Source organism: Hyla sarda, chromosome 4 (genome assembly GCF_029499605.1).
Source record: "Hyla sarda isolate aHylSar1 chromosome 4, aHylSar1.hap1, whole genome shotgun sequence".
NCBI lineage: Eukaryota > Metazoa > Chordata > Amphibia > Anura > Hylidae > Hyla > Hyla sarda.
In genome coordinates this window covers 31,224,921-31,244,028 of record NC_079192.1, presented here as the reverse complement: position 1 = coordinate 31,244,028, position 19,108 = coordinate 31,224,921, and the positions used below count along the sequence as shown (strand labels likewise).

Here is a 19,108-nt window from a genome sequence, read left to right as displayed (position 1 = left end):
CAGACCTGACCCATCAAATACATACAGGCTCCAGACCTGAGCCATCAAATACATACAGACTCCAGACCTGAGCCATCAAATACATACAGACTCCAGACCTGAGCCATCAAATACATACAGACTCCAGACCTGAGCCATCAAATACATACAGACTCCAGACCTGAGCCATCAAATACATAGACTCCAGACCTGAGCCATCAAATACATACAGACTCCAGACCTGAGCCATCAAATACATACAGACTCCAGACCTGAGCCATCAAATACATAGACTCCAGACCTGAGCCATCAAATACATACAGACTCCAGACCTGACCCATGAAATACATACAGACTCCAGACCTGAGCCATCAAATACATACAGACTCCAGACCTGACCCATCAAATACATACAGACTCCAGACCTGACCCATCAAATACATACAGACTCCAGACCTGACCCATCAAATACATACAGACTCCAGACCTGAGCCATCAAATACATACAGACTCCAGACCTGACCCATGAAATACATAGACTCCAGACCTGACCCATGAAATACATAGACTCCAGACCTGAGCCATCAAATACATACAAACTCCAGACCTGACCCATCAAATACATACAGACTGCAGACCTGAGCCATCAAATACATACAGACTCCAGACCTGAGCCATCAAATACATACAGACTGCAGACCTGAGCCATCAAATACATACAGACTCCAGACCTGAGCCATCAAATACATACAGACTCCAGACCTGAGCCATCAAATACATACAGACTCCAGACCTGAGCCATCAAATACATACAGACTCCAGACCTGACCCATCAAATACATACAGGCTCCAGACCTGAGCCATCAAATACATACAGACTCCAGACCTGAGCCATCAAATACATACAGACTCCAGACCTGAGCCATCAAATACATACAGACTCCAGACCTGAGCCATCAAATACATACAGACTCCAGACCTGAGCCATCAAATACATACAGACTCCAGACCTGACCCATGAAATACATACAGACTCCAGACCTGAGCCATCAAATACATACAGACTCCAGACCTGACCCATCAAATACATACAGACTCCAGACCTGACCCATCAAATACATACAGACTCCAGACCTGACCCATCAAATACATACAGACTCCAGACCTGAGCCATCAAATACATACAGACTCCAGACCTGACCCATGAAATACATAGACTCCAGACCTGACCCATGAAATACATAGACTCCAGACCTGAGCCATCAAATACATACAAACTCCAGACCTGACCCATCAAATACATACAGACTGCAGACCTGAGCCATCAAATACATACAGACTCCAGACCTGAGCCATCAAATACATACAGACTGCAGACCTGAGCCATCAAATACATACAGACTCCAGACCTGAGCCATCAAATACATACAGACTCCAGACCTGAGCCATCAAATACATACAGACTCCAGACCTGAGCCATCAAATACATACAGACTCCAGACCTGACCCATCAAATACATACAGGCTCCAGACCTGAGCCATCAAATACATACAGACTCCAGACCTGAGCCATCAAATACATACAGACTCCAGACCTGAGCCATCAAATACATACAGACTCCAGACCTGAGCCATCAAATACATACAGACTCCAGACCTGAGCCATCAAATACATACAGACTCCAGACCTGACCCATCAAATACATACAGACTCAAGACCTGACCCATCAAATACATACAAACTCCAGACTTGAGCCATCAAATACATACAGACTCCAGACCTGAGCCATCAAATACATACAGACTCCAGACCTGAGCCATCAAATACATACAGACTCCAGACCTGAGCCATCAAATACATACAGACTCCATACCTGAGCCATCAAATACATACAGACTCCAGACCTGAGCCATCAAATACATACAGACTCCAGACCTGAGCCATCAAATACATACAGACTCCAGACCTGAGCCATCAAATACATACAGACTCCAGACCTGAGCCATCAAATACATACAGACTCCAGACCTGAGCCATCAAATACATACAGACTCCAAACGTGACCCATCAAATACATACAGACTCAAGACCTGACCCATCAAATACATACAAACTCCAGACTTGAGCCATCAAATACATACAGACTCCAGACCTGAGCCATCAAATACATACAGACTCCAGACCTGAGCCATCAAATACATACAGACTCCAGACCTGAGCCATCAAATACATACAGACTCAAGACCTGACCCATCAAATACATACAGACTCCAGACCTGAGCCATCAAATACATACAGACTCCAGACCTGAGCCATCAAATACATACAGACTCCAGACCTGAGCCATCAAATACATACAGACTCCAGACCTGAGCCATCAAATACATACAGACTCCAGACCTGACCCATCAAATACATACAGGCTCCAGACCTGAGCCTTCAAATACATACAGACTCCAGACCTGAGCCATCAAATACATACAGACTCAAGACCTGAGCCATCAAATACATACAGACTCCAGACCTGAGCCCTCAAATACATACAGACTCTAGACCTGAGCCATCAAATACATACAGACTCCAGACCTGAGCCATCAAATACATACAGACTCCAGACCTGACCCATCAAATACATACAAACTCCAGACCTGAGCCATCAAATACATACAGACTCCAGACCTGAGCCATTAAATACATACAGACTCCAGACCTGAGCCATCAAATACATACAGACTCCAGACCTGACTCATCAAATACATACAAACTCCAGACCTGAGCCATCAAATACATACAAACCCTAGACTTGACCCTCTACTAATACCAATCAAGACTAGACCATCTAAACTTATACAAACCTCAGACTAGACCCTGTACTAATACAAACCCCAGACTAGACCTCTACTAATACAGACCCCATTACGTTATTTCCTTTACAGACATTGCAGTTCAGCCCCTATCAAGTAAATAAAGCTGAGTTGCAACACCAGACACAGCCTAAGGACATGGGTGGCGCTGTTTCCAAAGAAAGCAAGCCAGGTATTTCTTATGTCATATAACCTGTCATTTCATGCGCATTGTGGTAACCATCTGGGCACCACTGCCCTAATGCTTAGACTAAAGACAATAAATGACAGAAGATAAGACGGAGAATGACAATGACGAGAAGCAGAAATGACTGGAGAACACGGGCTCTGCATAGGGTTATGTCACAGCAGTGCACGTCTATGTGGTGCCCTGGGATACAGACAATCCCTGAGGAGAATGCTGCATATGAGGTCAATACACGGACAAGGGACATTGATAGATTAGTCTCTATGGAGCAGGTGACTCCAAGTGGCCGGTCCGGCAGGGGGAGGAGGAGGAGGGAGGAGATAAGGGGATGTGATGTAGACAGGGAGGGGGTAGGCAGGGAATCTTTAGATACGGGAGGCAGAATCACTGCATAGGGAAGACACACGACAGCAACTGCGACAGGTACCAGCCTGCAGCCCAGCAACACAGCATCAAGGTGAGAGCTGGAGCAGAACATGGGATAATGGGGGTGATGAGGGGGACGCAGTACAGGGACAGACGCTAGAAAGTGGTCAGCGGGCTGGAGATAGAGATTATTCTGACCGCGGCATAAATATGCAATAATGTCTATGACTGCAGATGAGGAGATCATAGCAACAGGTGACTGCATGCAATACTGCCGTACCAACAAAATCCGCCACTCACCGCTATACATGTGTGCTATAGTGAGACACAGTGCGTGCTACGTAACAGCAGGTACTGTACAGTGCAAGGGGGGCAGGAAGCTTGTGTATAAATGAATTACAGGGTTAATCTGTAATATGAAGTGTTCACAACCTGTCAGGGCCACGCGAAGAACGGCATCAGAGATGTCACAGGTGACGCACGGAAAATAACACAGACACACTCCAGAGCTTAGAATGAAGCTCTGGAGCTGGGTCACTGGTATAAAAGGTGACAGGAGTAATAAAAGGATCAAGACCCCAGGTGATAAGATGTTATAGGGTTAATAAAAGGGTCAGGAGCCAGGTTATTGTGATAAGATGTTATAAGGTAATAAGAGGGTCAGGAGCCGGGTTACTGTAATAAGATGTTATAGGGGTAATAAGAGGATCAGGAGTCGGGTTACTGTAATAAGATGTTATAGGGGTAATAATAGGATCAGGAGCCCGGGTTACTGTAATAAGAGGATCAGGAGCCGGGTTACTGTAATAAGATGTTATAGGGTAATAAGAGGATCAGGAGCCGGGTTACTGTAATAAGATGTTATAGGGGTAATAATAGGATCAGGAGCCGGGTTACTGTAATAAGATGTTATAGGGTAATAAGAGGATCAGGAGCCGGGTTACTGTAATAAGACGTTATAGGGTAATAAGAGGATCAGGAGCCGGGTTACTGTAATAAGATGTTATAGGGTAATAAGGGGATCAGGAGCCGGGTTACTGTAATAAGATGTTATAGGGTAATAAGGGGATCAGGAGCCGGGTTACTGTAATAAGATGTTATAGGGTAATAAGAGGATCAGGAGCCGGGTTACTGTAATAAGATGTTATAGGGTAATAAGAGGATCAGGAGCCGGGTTACTGTAATAAGACGTTATAGGGTAATAAGGGGATCAGGAGCCGGGTTACTGTAATAAGATGTTATAGGGTAATAAGAGGATCAGGAGCCGGGTTACTGTAATAAGATGTTATAGGGTAATAAGGGGATCAGGAGCCGGGTTACTGTAATAAGATGTTTTAGGGTAATAAGAGGATCAGGAGCCGGGTTACTGTAATAAGATGTTAAAGGGTAATAAGGGGATCAGGAGCCGGGTTACTGTAATAAGATGTTATAGGGTAATAAGAGGATCAGGAGCCGGGTTACTGTAATAAGACGTTATAGGGTAATAAGAGGATCAGGAGCCGGGTTACTGTAATAAGATGTTATAGGGTAATAAGGGGATCAGGAGCCGGGTTACTGTAATAAGATGTTATAGGGTAATAAGGGGATCAGGAGCCGGGTTACTGTAATAAGATGTTATAGGGTAATAAGAGGATCAGGAGCCGGGTTACTGTAATAAGATGTTATAGGGGTAATAATAGGATCAGGAGCCGGGTTACTGTAATAAGATGTTATAGGGTAATAAGGGGATCAGGAGCCGGGTTACTGTAATAAGATGTTATAGGGTAATAAGAGGATCAGGAGCCGGGTTACTGTAATAAGACGTTATAGGGTAATAAGAGGATCAGGAGCCAGGTTACTGTAATAAGATGTTATAGGGTAATAAGGGGATCAGGAGCCGGGTTACTGTAATAAGATGTTATAGGGTAATAAGGGGATCAGGAGCCGGGTTACTGTAATAAGATGTTATAGGGTAATAAGAGGATCAGGAGCCGGGTTACTGTAATAAGATGTTATAGGGGTAATAATAGGATCAGGAGCCGGGTTACTGTAATAAGATGTTATAGGGTAATGAGGGGATCAGGAGCCGGGTTACTGTAATAAGATGTTATAGGGTAATAAGAGGATCAGGAGCCGGGTTACTGTAATAAGACGTTATAGGGTAATAAGAGGATCAGGAGCCAGGTTACTGTAATAAGATGTTATAGGGTAATAAGGGGATCAGGAGCCGGGTTACTGTAATAAGATGTTATAGGGTAATAAGGGGATCAGGAGCCGGGTTACTGTAATAAGATGTTATAGGGTAATAAGAGGATCAGGAGCCGGGTTACTGTAATAAGATGTTATAGGGTAATAAGGGGATCAGGAGTCGGGTTACTATAATAAGATGTTATAGGGGTAATAATAGGATCGAGAGCCGGGTTACTGTAATAAGATGTTATAGGGGTAATAATAGGATCAGGAGCCGGGTTATTGTAATAAGATGTTATAGAGTAATAAGAGGATCAGGAGCCGGGTTACTGTAATAAGATGTTATAGGGTAATAAGAGGATCAGGAGCCGGGTTACTGTAATAAGATGTTATAGGGTAATAAGAGGATCAGGAGTCGGGTTACTATAATAAGATGTTATAGGGGTAATAATAGGATCAGGAGCCGGGTTACTGTAATAAGATGTTATAGGGTAATAAGAGGATCAGGAGCCGGGGGTTACTGTAATAAGATGTTATAGGGTAATAAGAGGATCAGGAGCCGGGTTACTGTAATAAGATGTTAAAGTGTAATAAGGGGATCAGGAGCCGGGTTACTGTAATAAGATGTTATAGGGTAATAAGAGGATCAGGATCCAGGTTACTGTAATAAGATGTTATAGGGTAATAAGAGGATCAGGAGCTGGGTTACTGTAATAAGATGTTATAGGGTAATAAGAGGATCAGGAGGCGGGTTACTATAATAAGATGTTATAGGGGTAATAATAGGATCGAGAGCCGGGTTACTGTAATAAGATGTTATAGGGGTAATAATAGGATCAGGAGCCGGGTTATTGTAATAAGATGTTATAGAGTAATAAGAGGATCAGGAGCCGGGTTACTGTAATAAGATGTTATAGGGTAATAAGAGGATCAGGAGCCGGGTTACTGTAATAAGATGTTATAGGGTAATAAGAGGATCAGGAGTCGGGTTACTATAATAAGATGTTATAGGGGTAATAATAGGATCAGGAGCCGGGTTACTGTAATAAGATGTTATAGGGTAATAAGAGGATCAGGAGCCGGGGGTTACTGTAATAAGATGTTATAGGGTAATAAGAGGATCAGGAGCCGGGTTACTGTAATAAGATGTTATAGGGTAATAAGAGGATCAGGAGCCGGGTTACTGTAATAAGATGTTATAGGGGTGATAAGAGGATCAGGAGCCGGGTTACTGTAATAAGATGTTATAGGGTAATAAGAGGATCAGGAGCCGGGTTACTGTAATAAGATGTTATAGGGGTAATAAGAGGATCAGGAGCCGGGTTACTATAATAAGATGTTATAAGGTAATAAGAGGATCAGGAGCCGGGTTACTGTAATAAGATGTTATAGGGTAATAAGAGGATCAGGAGCCGGGTTACTGTAATAAGATGTTATAGGGTAATAAGAGGATCAGGAGCCGGGTTACTGTAATAAGATGTTATAGGGGTAATAAGAGGATCAGGAGCCGGGTTACTGTAATAAGATGTTATAGGGTAATAAGAGGATCAGGAGCCGGGTTACTGTAATAAGATGTTATAGGGTAATAAGAGGATCAGGAGTCGGGTTACTGTAAGAAGATGTTATAGGGTAATAAGAGGATCAGGAGCCGGGTTACTGTAATAAGATGTTATAGGGTAATAAGAGGATCAGGAGCCGGGTTACTATAATAAGATGTTATAGGGTAATAAGAGGATCAGGAGCCGGGTTACTGTAATAAGATGTTATAGGGTAATAAGAGGATCAGGAGCCGGGTTACTGTAATAAGATGTTATATGGTAATAAGAGGATCAGGAGCCGGGTTACTGTAATAAGATGTTATAGGGGTAATAAGAGGATCAGGAGCCGGGTTACTGTAATAAGATGTTATAGGGTAATAAGAGGATCAGGAGCCGAGTTACTGTAATAAGATGTTATAGGGGTAATAAGAGGATCAGGAGCCGGGTTACTGTAATAAGATGTTATAGGGTAATAAGAGGATCAGGAGCCGGGTTACTGTAATAACATGTTATAGGGGTAATAAGAGGATCAGGAGCCGGGTTACTGTAATAAGATATTATAGGGTAATAAGAGGATCAGGAGCCGGGTTACTGTAATAAGATGTTATAGGGGTAATAAGAGGATCAGGAGCCGGGTTACTGTAATAAGATGTTATAAGGTAATAAGAGGATCAGGAGCCGGGTTACTGTAATAAGATGTTATAGGGGTAATAAGAGTATCAGGAGCCGGGTTACTGTAATAAGATGTCATAGGGGTAATAAGAGGATCAGGAGCCAGGTTACTGTAATAAGATGTTATAGGATAATAAGAGGATCAGGAGCCGGGTTATTGTAATAAGATGTTATAGGGTAATAAGAGGATCAGGAGCCGGGTTACTGTAATAAGATGTTATAAGGTAATAAGAGGATCAGGAGCCGGGTTACTGTAATAAGATGTTATAAGGTAATAAATGGCCCAGAAGTCGGGTTACTATAATAGAACATTGTAGCATAAATAATATTATCAATATGAAGATTATATATTTTTCTTTTCTCCTCCCAGGAAAGAATGTCTCCATTGTTCCTCTGCCTCCTCTCCTCTTTTCTTATATTCTCCCAATCTACTGGGTCCTCAGATACTTGTGTAGTAAAGAAGAGGCAGAAGTTGACGGCCAGTCCTGAGCCTGGACTGACCAAGTGCCAGCAGTATTCAAGTCGTGAGTATACCCTGTACCACTGAGGCTTGTGGGTTGGAACTGGAAAGTGTTTCATGACAACGCTTAGAGCCGGTGCCTCGTGACATTACGGGCCGCCCCCTGGTGACATCTTGTCCTGCCCCCTCAATGCAAGTCTATGGGAGGGGGCGTGGCAGCTGCTACGCCCCCTCTCATAGACTTGCATTGAGGGGGCTGGACGTGACGTCACCAGGGACAGGACGTAACATCATGAACCCCCGGCACTGGCTCTAAGCGGTCAGAACATTTTGTTCAGAATGCTGAGCAGCGGAGTACCCCTTTAAGAGTGGTCTTCAGAATGCCTTGTCATCTGTATCAATATCCTAGTCCTATCAATGTTTTCACCCATCTTGTTGATGGCCATCCTGTTCCACTCTTCCTGTTCCAGTGCAGGAGGTTTCCTTTAACCTCTTGACGCCGGGCGTATGCATACACCCTGCATCCTGAGTCCTTAAGGACGTGGGGCGTATGCATACGCCCGTGGGAATTCTGGTCCCCGCCGCTAGCCGGTTGGGGACCGGACCGGAATGCCTGCTGAAATCATTCAGCAGACATCCCGGCACATTGCCGAGGGGGGTCCTGAGACGGGCTGTCTGGGCATGCTGGGAGTTGTAGTTTTGCAACATCTGGAGGGTCACAGTTTGGAGACCACTGTCACAGTGGTGCCCAAACGGTAGCCCTCCAGATGTTGCAAAACTACAACTCTCAGCATGTCTAGACTGCCCAGGCATGCTTGGAGTTGTAGTTCTGTAACATCTGTCCCTTCAGATTTTGCAATTTTCATGACATTTTTGAAAATTGCTGCTCTACTTTGAAGCCCTCTAATTTTTTCAAAAAGCAAAAATATGTCCATTTTATGATGCCAACATAAAGTGGACATATTGTATTTGTGAATAAAAATAAAATGTATTTGGAATATCCATTTTCCTTACAAGTAGAGAGCTTCAAAGTTAGAAAAATGCTAAATTTTCAAAATTTTCATGAAATTCGGTAAAAGCGTTATTAATTCGTAAAGCGACGGCGGTCAGAATTGCGAAAAAGGGCTCAGTCCTTAAGGTGAAAAAGGGCTGCGTCCTTAAGGGTTAAAGGAGTAGTGTAGAATATAACTAAGTTAGAGATCACGGGGGGGTCCCAGTGTCTTCTATCCCACAGGTTAGTGCATAGTTTCCTATCCCACAGGTTAGTGCATAAGTGCCTGATCGCGGGGGTCCCAGTGTTAGGACATCCCCCCCCCCCGCGATATCCTGAACGGGACCAGCTCTCTGGGATAAGCACATGCTGCAGACGGCAAGCGTTCCATTCATTTCTATGGGAGACCCAAAGAGATCCGAGTGCTGTACTCAGGCATCTCCAATGCTCCTGTAGAAATAAATGGCGCGTGTGCCCCTCTCAGAGAGTCTGGTCTCGTTTAGGAGATCGCAGGGGGTCCCAACAGACGGACCCCTTCCAATTAGACACATACCCTATTATGTGGTTAGGGGATCAGTTGTTTTTCACTGGACCACCCTTTAATGGCTACACCATGTGGTTGATTGCAGTCCATGGGGGACATGTATCAAAGATTTTACCCCTGTTTTGTGTGTATTTGTTTGCGCTAAATTTTGCGCAAGCCCTTTTTTTGTGCATTTTTTTGTGCACGTTTTGGTAGAGCATGTCGTCCAGATGTGGCTGAATCAGGGTACCTTGGAGTGACATCTATAGTACACATGGATTTATTAACTGCGTACTTTTCCTTTACACCAAAAATTTTGCCGCAAGAGCTGTTTTTTTTGCGCAAATATAAGCCATCTTGGACTTAACGTAGCAAGATGCTCTAAATCATTGATTCTATTTTCCAAAGAGTGGATTGAGGAGATTATTATATTTACCCGCAATTTATGGAGCTCATTGCGCTTGATTGATAAATTTAGCGCTTCTGCTCATAATTTAGAATTCGGGAAAAGGGGTAAACTGCTTCTACCATACACAAATAATGATACATGTCCCCCCATGAGCCTACACCCCCAAGGAGCATTAGAGAAAGGACTTTATACGGCTATTTTCCTGAGCATAAAAGTCCTATTTATATCGGCTGGTTCACAACGCTATCTGTGTAGATCGTTGTGAACCAGGTAGAAAAGTGCCCTAGTGCACACTTCCCCCTGCTTCCTCTACTGACATGTGGGGGTCTCAGCCATGGGACCACGCCTGATCAAAATTTTCTTAGATTTCCTTAAAGGGGTACTCCGGTGGAAAACTTTTTTTTTTTTTTTTAAATAAACTGGAGCCAGAAAGTTAAACAGATTTGTAAATTACTTCTATTAAAAAATCTTAATCCTTCCAGTACTTATTAGCTTCCGAATACTATAGAGGAAATTCTTTTCTTTTCGGAACACAGAGCTCTCTGCTGACATCACGAGCACAGTGCTCTCTGCTGACATCTCTGTCCATTTTAAGAACTGTCCAGAGTAGGAGAAAATCCCCACTGCTAACAGTATACACTAACATTTACTGCTAACAGATTTCTTTTAAAGCCTACGTGTCAGATCCAAAAAATAAATAAAATATATTACTCAGTACCTAAACCTGACCATGTACATTGACCACAAGGGCGTGTCCCTCCCTTGTGTGGGAGATGATTGGTGTGTGGTGGGAGGGGGCGTGTCCCTCCCTTTTGGTGGTGGGAGGTAACTGGTGTGTGGTGGGAGGGGGCATGTCCCTCCTTGTGGTGGTGGGAGGTAACTGGTGTGTGGTAGGATGGGGCGTGTCACTCCCTTGTGGTGGGAGGTGATTGGTGTGTGGTGGGAGGGGGCATGTCCCTCCCTTGTGGTGGTGGGAGGTAACTGGTGTGTGGTAGGATGGGGCGTGTCCCTCCCTTGTGGTGGGAGGTGATTGGTGAGTGGTGGGAGGGGGCATGTCCCTCCCTTGTGGTGGTGGGAGGTAACTGGTGTGTGGTGGGAGGGGGCATGTCCCTCCTTGTGGTGGTGGGAGGTAACTGGTGTGTGGTAGGATGGGGCGTGTCCCTCCCTTGTGGTGGGAGGTGATTGGTGTGTGGTGAGAGGGGGCATGTCCCCCCCCTTGTGGCGGTGGGAGGTAACTGGTGTGTGGTAGGATGGGGCGTGTCCCTCCCTTGTGGTGGGAGGTGATTGGTGTGTGGTGGGAGGGGGCATGTCCCTCCTTGAGGTGGTGGGAGGTGATTGGTGTGAGGGGGCGTTTCCCTCCTTTTGGTGGTGGTGGGAGGTGATTGGTGTGTGTTGGGAGGGGGCATGTCCCTCCCTTGTGGTGGTGGGAGGGGGCATGTCCCTCCCTTGTGTTGGTGGGAGGTGATTGGTGTGTGGTGGGAGGGGGCATGTCCCTCCTTGTGGTGGGAGGTGATAGGTGTGTGGTGGGAGGGGGCATGTCCCTCCTTGTGGTGGTGGGAGGTGATTGGTGTGTGGTGGGAGGGGGCATGTCCCTCCTTGTGGTGGTGGGAGGTGATTGGTGTGTGGTGGGAGGGGGCATGTCCCTCCTTGTGGTGGTGGGAGGTTATTGGTGTGTGTGGTGGGATGGGGCGTGTCCCTCCCTTATGGTGGGAGGTGATTGGTGTGTGGTGGGAGGGGGCATGTCCCTCCTTGTGGTGGTGGGAGGGGGCATGTCCCTCCTTGTGGTGGTGGGAGGTGATTGGTGTGTGTGGTGGGATGGAACGTGTCCCTCCCTTATGGTGGGAGGTGATTGGTGTGTGGTGGGAGGGGGCATGTCCCTCCTTGTGGTGGTGGGAGGTGATTGGTGTGTCTGCTCATGCAACCTTGTTCATGAGTCATCTCTTGTCCATGACTAATGGACAAGCCTGATGCTACTGCAGGACTGGTTAGTGTCCAAGAACGTATGGGGACCTCTAGTGGTGGGATTTTCTTTATTGAATATTAAAAAATAAATTAAACAACCATCTTAAAAAAGGCCTTTAATTTTTATCAGTAAAATCTAAAAAGTTTTAGCATCTGACAGTGCCCATTTAAACTTCTCAATTAGGAGTTCATAGTTTTTGGGACCACCTCCATCCATCTTGCTCCCGTTTGTCCTCTAACACTTTTATAAGTTTGGTATCAACTATCATCTCCAGGAACGGTTCAGTTTGCTTATATACCCTAACACCTATCCAGCAGTGTCTGCAGCTCTCAACACATGCTGCTAACAGTATACACTAACATTTACTGCTAATAGTATACACTAACATTTACTGCTAACAGTATACACTAACATTTACTACTAACAGTATACACTAACATTTACTGCTAACAGTATACACTAACATTTACTGCTAACAGTATACACTAACATTTACTGCTAACAGTATACACTAACATTTACTGCTAACAGTATACACTAACATTTACTGCTAACAGTATACACTAACATTTACTGCTAACAGTATACACTAACATTTACTGCTAACAGTATACACTAACATTTACTACTAACAGTATACACTAACATTTACTACTAACAGTATACACTAACATTTACTGCTAACAGTATACACTAACATTTACTGCTAACAATATACACTAACATTTACTGCTAACAGTATACACTAACATTTACTGCTAACAGTATACACTAACATTTACTGCTAACAGTATACACTAACATTTACTGCTAACAGTATACGCTAACATTTACTGCTAACAGTATACACCAACATTTACTGCTAACAGTATACGCTAACATTTACTGCTAACAGTATACACCAACATTTACTGCTAACAGATTTCTTTTAAAGCCTACGTGTCAGATCCAAAAATTAAATAAAATATATTACTCAGTACCTAAACCTGACCATGTACATTGACCACAATGGCGTGTCCCTCCCTTGTGTGGGAGATGATTGGTGTGTGGTGGGAGGGGGCGTGTCCCTCCCTTTTGGTAGTGGAAGGTGATTGGTGAGTGGTGGGAGGGGGCATGTCCCTCCCTTGTGGTGGTGGGAGGTAACTGGTGTGTGGTGGGAGGGGGCATGTCCCTCCTTGTGGTGGTGGGAGGTAACTGGTGTGTGGTAGGATGGGGCGTGTCCCTCCCTTATGGTGGGAGGTGATTGGTGTGTGGTGGGAGGGGGCATGTCCCTCCTTGTGGTGGTGGGAGGTGATTGGTGTGTGGTGTGAGGGGGCGTTTCCCTCCCTTTTGGTGGTGGTGGGAGGGGGCATGTCCCTCCCTTGTGTTGGTGGGAGGTGATTGGTGTGTGGTGGCATGTCCCTCCATGTGGTGGGAGGTGATTGGTGTGTGGTGGGAGGGGGCATGTCCCTCCTTGTGGTGGTGGGAGGTGATTGGTGTGTGGTGGGAGGGGGCATGTCCCTCCTTGTGGTGGTGGGAGGTGATTGGTGTGTGGTGGGAGGGGGCATGTCCCTCCTTGTGGTGGTGGGAGGTTATTGGGGTGTGTGTGTGTGGTGGGATGGGGTGTGTCCCTCCCTTATGGTGGGAGGTGATTGGTGTGTGGTGGGAGGGGGCATGTCCCTCCTTGTGGTGGTGGGAGGTGATTGGTGTGTCTGCTCATGCAACCTTGTTCATGAGTCATCTCTTGTCCATGACTAATGGACAAGCCTGATGCTACTGCAGGACTGGTTAGTGTCCAAGAACGTATGGGGACCTCTAGTGGTGGGATTTTCTTTATTGAATATCAAAAAAAAAAATTAAACAACCATCTTAAAAAAGGACTTTCATTTTAATCAGTAACATCTAAAATGTTTTAGCATCTGACAGTGCCCATTTAAACTTCTCAATTAGGAGATCATAGTTTTTGGGACCACCTCCATCCATCTTGCTCCTGTTTGTCCTCTAACACTTTTCTTTCCACCCATAAGGAGGTTCAGTACTCAGTAGACAGAACCTATGACTGCAGCATCTCTAAACACTGCTCCCATGACCGATTCATTGTTCCTCCTTGTTCTAGATTCATGTTGTTCCCAGGAACATATAGACGCTGCTTCCTCTCTCCCCTTCCCATGGGCGGGCTGCAATTCCCTCAGTTCCAGGTAACTATGCGTCCATGTTGTTTCTGATGGTTGTTTGCATTATATGGTATAAATGATCTCCATGCTTGTTCTATAGGTGTGAGGAATATGTCAGCCGAGTGCTATGTATGTATCTCTGCTCTCCCCACCTCTCCAAGTGGGGGCTCCCCGGGTCTACTGCTGGAATACATGAGCTGCCCATCTGTAAATCATTCTGTGATGAATGGTAAGATTACACTATGTACTGCTATAAGATGAAATATCCTACATAGTGGGCAGTGTTATACAAGTTATAGGCACGGTAAGAAGACAGCTGGGCGGTAATACTACACAGGCATAACATTTCATGCAAAAATGCCATATAATGAAAAAGCCAGGAGAGGGAAAAATAATATAGGGTGCACACGACAGGAAAAAAGCTATAAAAATAGAAAATTCTCAATGGCACCTAAAACTTCACTTTATTGCTTCATATTAATAACTGCATCGGTGGACATGGGAACCGCCTCAGCGGACGCTCAGCGGTGAGACATGAGGCAACAGTTTTGCGGTCAAACACCCGGCATCCCAATGTCCACCGATGCAGTTTTTAATATGAAGAAATAAAGTGAAGTTTTAAGTGCAAGTGACAATTTTTTCTTTTCCCCTGCATTATAGGAGTTATATTCTTGCACACAGGAGGCGGTATTATAGTAGTTATATTCTTGTATATAGGAGCAGTATTATAGTAGTTATATTCTTGTATATAGGAGGCAGTATTATAGTAGTTATATTCTTGTACATAGGAGGCAGTATTATAGTAGTTATATTCTTGTATATAGGAGGCAGTATTATAGGAGTTATATTCTTGTATATAGGGGCAGTATTATAGTAGTTATATTCTTGTATATAGGAGGCAGTATTATAGTAGTTATATTCTTGTATATAGGAGCAATATTATAGTAGTTATATTCTTGTACATAGGGGCAGTATTATAGTAGTTATATTCTTGTACATAGGGGCAGTATTATAGTAGTTATATTCTTGTATATAGGAACAGTATTATAGTAGTTATATTCTTGTATATAGGAGGCAGTATTATAGTAGTAATCTTGTACATAGGAGGCAGTATTATAGTAGTTATATTCTTGTATATAGGGGGCAGTATTATAGTAGTTATATTCTTGTACATAGGGGGCAGTATTATAGTAGTTATATTCTTGTATATAGGAGGCAGTATTATAGTAGTAATCTTGTACATAGGAGGCAGTATTATAGTAGTTATATTCTTGTACATAGGAGGCAGTATTATAGTAGTTATATTCTTGTACATAGGGGGCAGTATTATAGTAGTTATATTCTTGTACATAGGGGCAGTATTATAGTAGTTATATTCTTGTATATAGGAGGCAGTATTATAGGAGTTATATTCTTGTACATAGGGGGCAGTATTATAGTAGTTATATTCTTGTATATAGGAACAGTATTACAGTAGTTATATTCTTGTATATAGGAGGCAGTATTATAGTAGTAATAATCTTGTACATAGGAGGCAGTATTATAGTAGTTATATTCTTGTATATAGGAGTAGTATTATAGTAGTTATATTCTTGTATATAGGGGCAGTATTATAGTAGTTATATTCTTGTATATAGGAGGCAGTATTATAGTAGTTATATTCTTGTATATAGGAGGCAGTATTATAGTAGTTATATTCTTATATATAGGAGCAGTATTATAGTAGTTATATTCTTGTATATAGGACCAGTATTATAGTAGTTGTATTCTTGACAGGAGAGAAACAAGACCTGGATTTTTTTTTTCTATTGCCTAAGGAGATTAAGGATATAAGTAGGTTTTTACTGTAAGGACGGAAAGTAAAGCTTCACCCCTTCCATATGATATCTTATGTAGAAAACCGCTCTTCTCATTATAGGTTTGACGCATGCAAAGACGACTTAATATGTTCAGAGACTACAGACCTCAAAACCAACTGCAGTAAAGGCTGTATCACATACAAGCAGGTCAGTAGGTGAACCCAATATACAAATCCTTTCATATGCCCATCACACTCACTACTCTCCCAGACGCCATGTGTACAAGCAGTGGTACTAGAAACCATTAGGAGTGCTGACACCTGCATCCATAGGAATGCTTACAATAATCCGACCATACTGAATAACAGGTCTGAATTATCCCATCATCCTAAAGCATGAGTGGCATTTATCCCAATATGGGGGTGGTCTGGGCTGAATATCCTCTTACCACGTTGGAAAGCCTTTTTATCCTATCAATGTGAAAGGTCACAGACCACCTCCCCTTCTGGACAGTGTAGATCTAGGCATTGATCCTAGACCCCCTATACAAGGTAAAACTGATACACAGGGGAAGTAAATGAAGCAGAGGTCATTAAAGGAGTACTGTGGTGCAGGACAACTTATCCCCTACCCAAAGATAGGGGATAAGTATCTGATCGTGGTGGTCTGATCGCTGAGACCCCTGCGATTTTCTGCAAGGGACCAGGCTCTCCCCAGGTAAAGAGCATGACCGAAGCACTGCCCGACACCCTCCCTCCCTGTATCTTCATAGGAGAGGCTGAGATACACAAACACTATCTCCAGCTCTCCCAGAGAGATAAATGGAGGGGGGCATGTCGGCCAGCGTTTCATGCAAGGGTTGACATGCTCCATTCCTGGAGAGAACCGTGGTACCATGCAGGAGATCGCGGGGGGATCGTTCGGACACCTTGCAATCAAGACACTTCCCCCTGAAGCACTACTGCTCCCCTCATACAGGGGATTCAGGAATCGCCCTTTTTATAGATCAGACCCCCACGGATCACACAATTATCACTTATCCTGGTGACAGAGTCATGTCACTGCCGTAGTTCATTTCTAGAGATGAGCGAATTTACAGTAAATTCGATTCGTCATGAACTTCTCGGCTCAGCAGTTGATGACTTATCCTGCATAAATTAGTTCAGCTTTCAGGTGCTCCGGTGGGCTGGAAAAGGTGGATACAGTCCTAGGAAAGAGTCTTCTAGGACTGTATCCACCTTTTCCAGCCCACGGGAGCACCTGAAAGCTGAACTAATTTATGCAGGATAAGCCATCAACTGCCAAGCCGAGAAGTTCGTGACGAATCGAATTTACTGTAAATTCGCTCATCTCTATTCATTTCCATGAAGGAGTAGTCTGTAAAAAGGGTGGGGGGGGGGGGGGGAGGGGAACACTCCCCCTATCCAAAAGACAGGGGATAAGATTTCCTGTATGGAGATCTGCTGGCTCTCCCCCAGAGTGGCACGTCATGACCCCCGCCCTCTCCATATAGCTATAAGAAAGAGCCATTCAGCTATCTTCGGCTCTCCCGGGTTAGCGGATAACTTTTTCTCCACCAGACTACTCTTAAGATTGGTAGATTAGAAGAACAGTTACAAACCTATAAAATTATACAAAAAAAAAAAAAAAAACAACATTACATTTAAAAGACAAACAAAAAAAACACATATATATTATTTATATTTATTTATTTACTAATACAATCACATGTTATGCCTCCTTAAAGGGGTACTCCGCCGGGAAACATCTAATCCCCTATGCAAAAGGATTTGGGATAAGATGTCTAATCGCAGAGTTCCTGCCGCTGGGGACCCCCTCGATCTCCACTGCAGCACCCCAATCATCCGGTGCAAGGCGCAAACTCTGCTCCGTGCCAGATCACTGGCGATTACAGTCACCACGCCCCCTCCATTCATGTCTTTGGGGGGGGGGGGAGGCATGACAGCTACATACTAGCCATCACCCCCCTCCCATACATGAATGGAGGGGGCGTGATGTCACAAACACGGAAGCTCCAAGCCACTTCTGCCGGCCCGGAGATCACCGGGGTCGTCAGTGGCAGGACCCCATGATCAGACATAGGGGATAAGATGTTTTCCGGCGGAGGACCCCTTTACTAAAGTTATGTCATTTTCTTACAGAAATTTGGTTCAGGGAAAAAGATGTGCAATACCATCTGGAAACATTCATTTGTGGCAATGACAGAGCAGTGCTTCTGCATCACTCCACCAGAAGAGGGAGCCGATGCTGCACAGTTTGACTCCGCCCACGCAGAGCTAGACCACACCCAGGAGGGCTCGTCAGGATATCCAGAGATTTGCTTTCAGGACCCCCACAGCATTCAACATAACAAACGGGTGAGGAGAGCCTTGCGCAAGAGAAGTATCCAACTAGATCTGGATGGTAGCGGCAGTGGAAATGGCGTGTAATGAAAAAACAAGTGTTTTGTTACAGTCTCGCCCCATGTCAGCCCCTTAAAACTGCTTCTCGTTACCGAAAGTGTTACCAAAGTTCAAGACTTGACCAGACTCCAGCAGCAGCATTCAACATACATCTCTTCAAGCACAATCTGAGCCAAAGAGCTTTAACCCATACGTGACAACGCTCTGTGTGTGTCTCCACCTCACCTCCTCATTCATAGACACCCACCCCACCCCTAACCAAAAATAAAAAATAAAAATAAAAAAATTAAAATCCTAATATTTCTCCAACAAGCAGGGGTGGCCTAAAAAAATAAAAATGATGATGATGATGTTTGGTGGGAAATACATACCTCCAAATCTGAATATATTAATAAAGAATATAATGAAGTTATCCTTCTGTCGAGCTTATTTTTTTTGCAGTCCCTAGTGGCAATGGTAGAAGATATACATCAGTGGTCTTCAACCTGCGGACCTCCAAATGTTGCAAAACTACAACTCCCAGCATGCCCGGACAGCCAACGGCTGTCCGGGCATGCTGGGAGTTGTAGTTTTGCAACATCTGGAGGTCCGCAGGTTGAGGACCACTGATA

The 19,108-nt window shown here is 44.2% G+C and overlaps 1 protein-coding gene across 1 annotated transcript; it reads left to right on the top strand.

The window, feature by feature from the left end:
* The first annotated feature begins 3,343 nt into the window (after positions 1-3,343).
* Positions 3,344-18,535, top strand: RTBDN (retbindin). The gene is made up of 6 exons (XM_056570361.1): positions 3,344-3,488; positions 8,147-8,300; positions 14,218-14,299; positions 14,376-14,504; positions 16,194-16,281; positions 18,237-18,535. Exons 2-6 carry the CDS (start codon positions 8,153-8,155, stop codon positions 18,522-18,524), a joined length of 735 nt encoding a protein of 244 aa, XP_056426336.1. The 5' UTR covers positions 3,344-3,488; positions 8,147-8,152; the 3' UTR covers positions 18,525-18,535.
* The last annotated feature ends 573 nt before the right edge of the window (positions 18,536-19,108 follow it).

Excerpts from the sequence above, each read along its gene's own strand:
- RTBDN (XM_056570361.1), top strand. The coding sequence starts at position 8,153 with ATGTCTCCATTGTTCCTCTGCCTCCTCTCCTCTTTTCTTATATTCTCC. Across the intron at positions 14,505-16,193 it reads AAATCATTCTGTGATGAATG|GTTTGACGCATGCAAAGACG; the intron begins GTAAGATTACAC and ends TTCTCATTATAG. Across the intron at positions 16,282-18,236 it reads GCTGTATCACATACAAGCAG|AAATTTGGTTCAGGGAAAAA; the intron begins GTCAGTAGGTGA and ends ATTTTCTTACAG.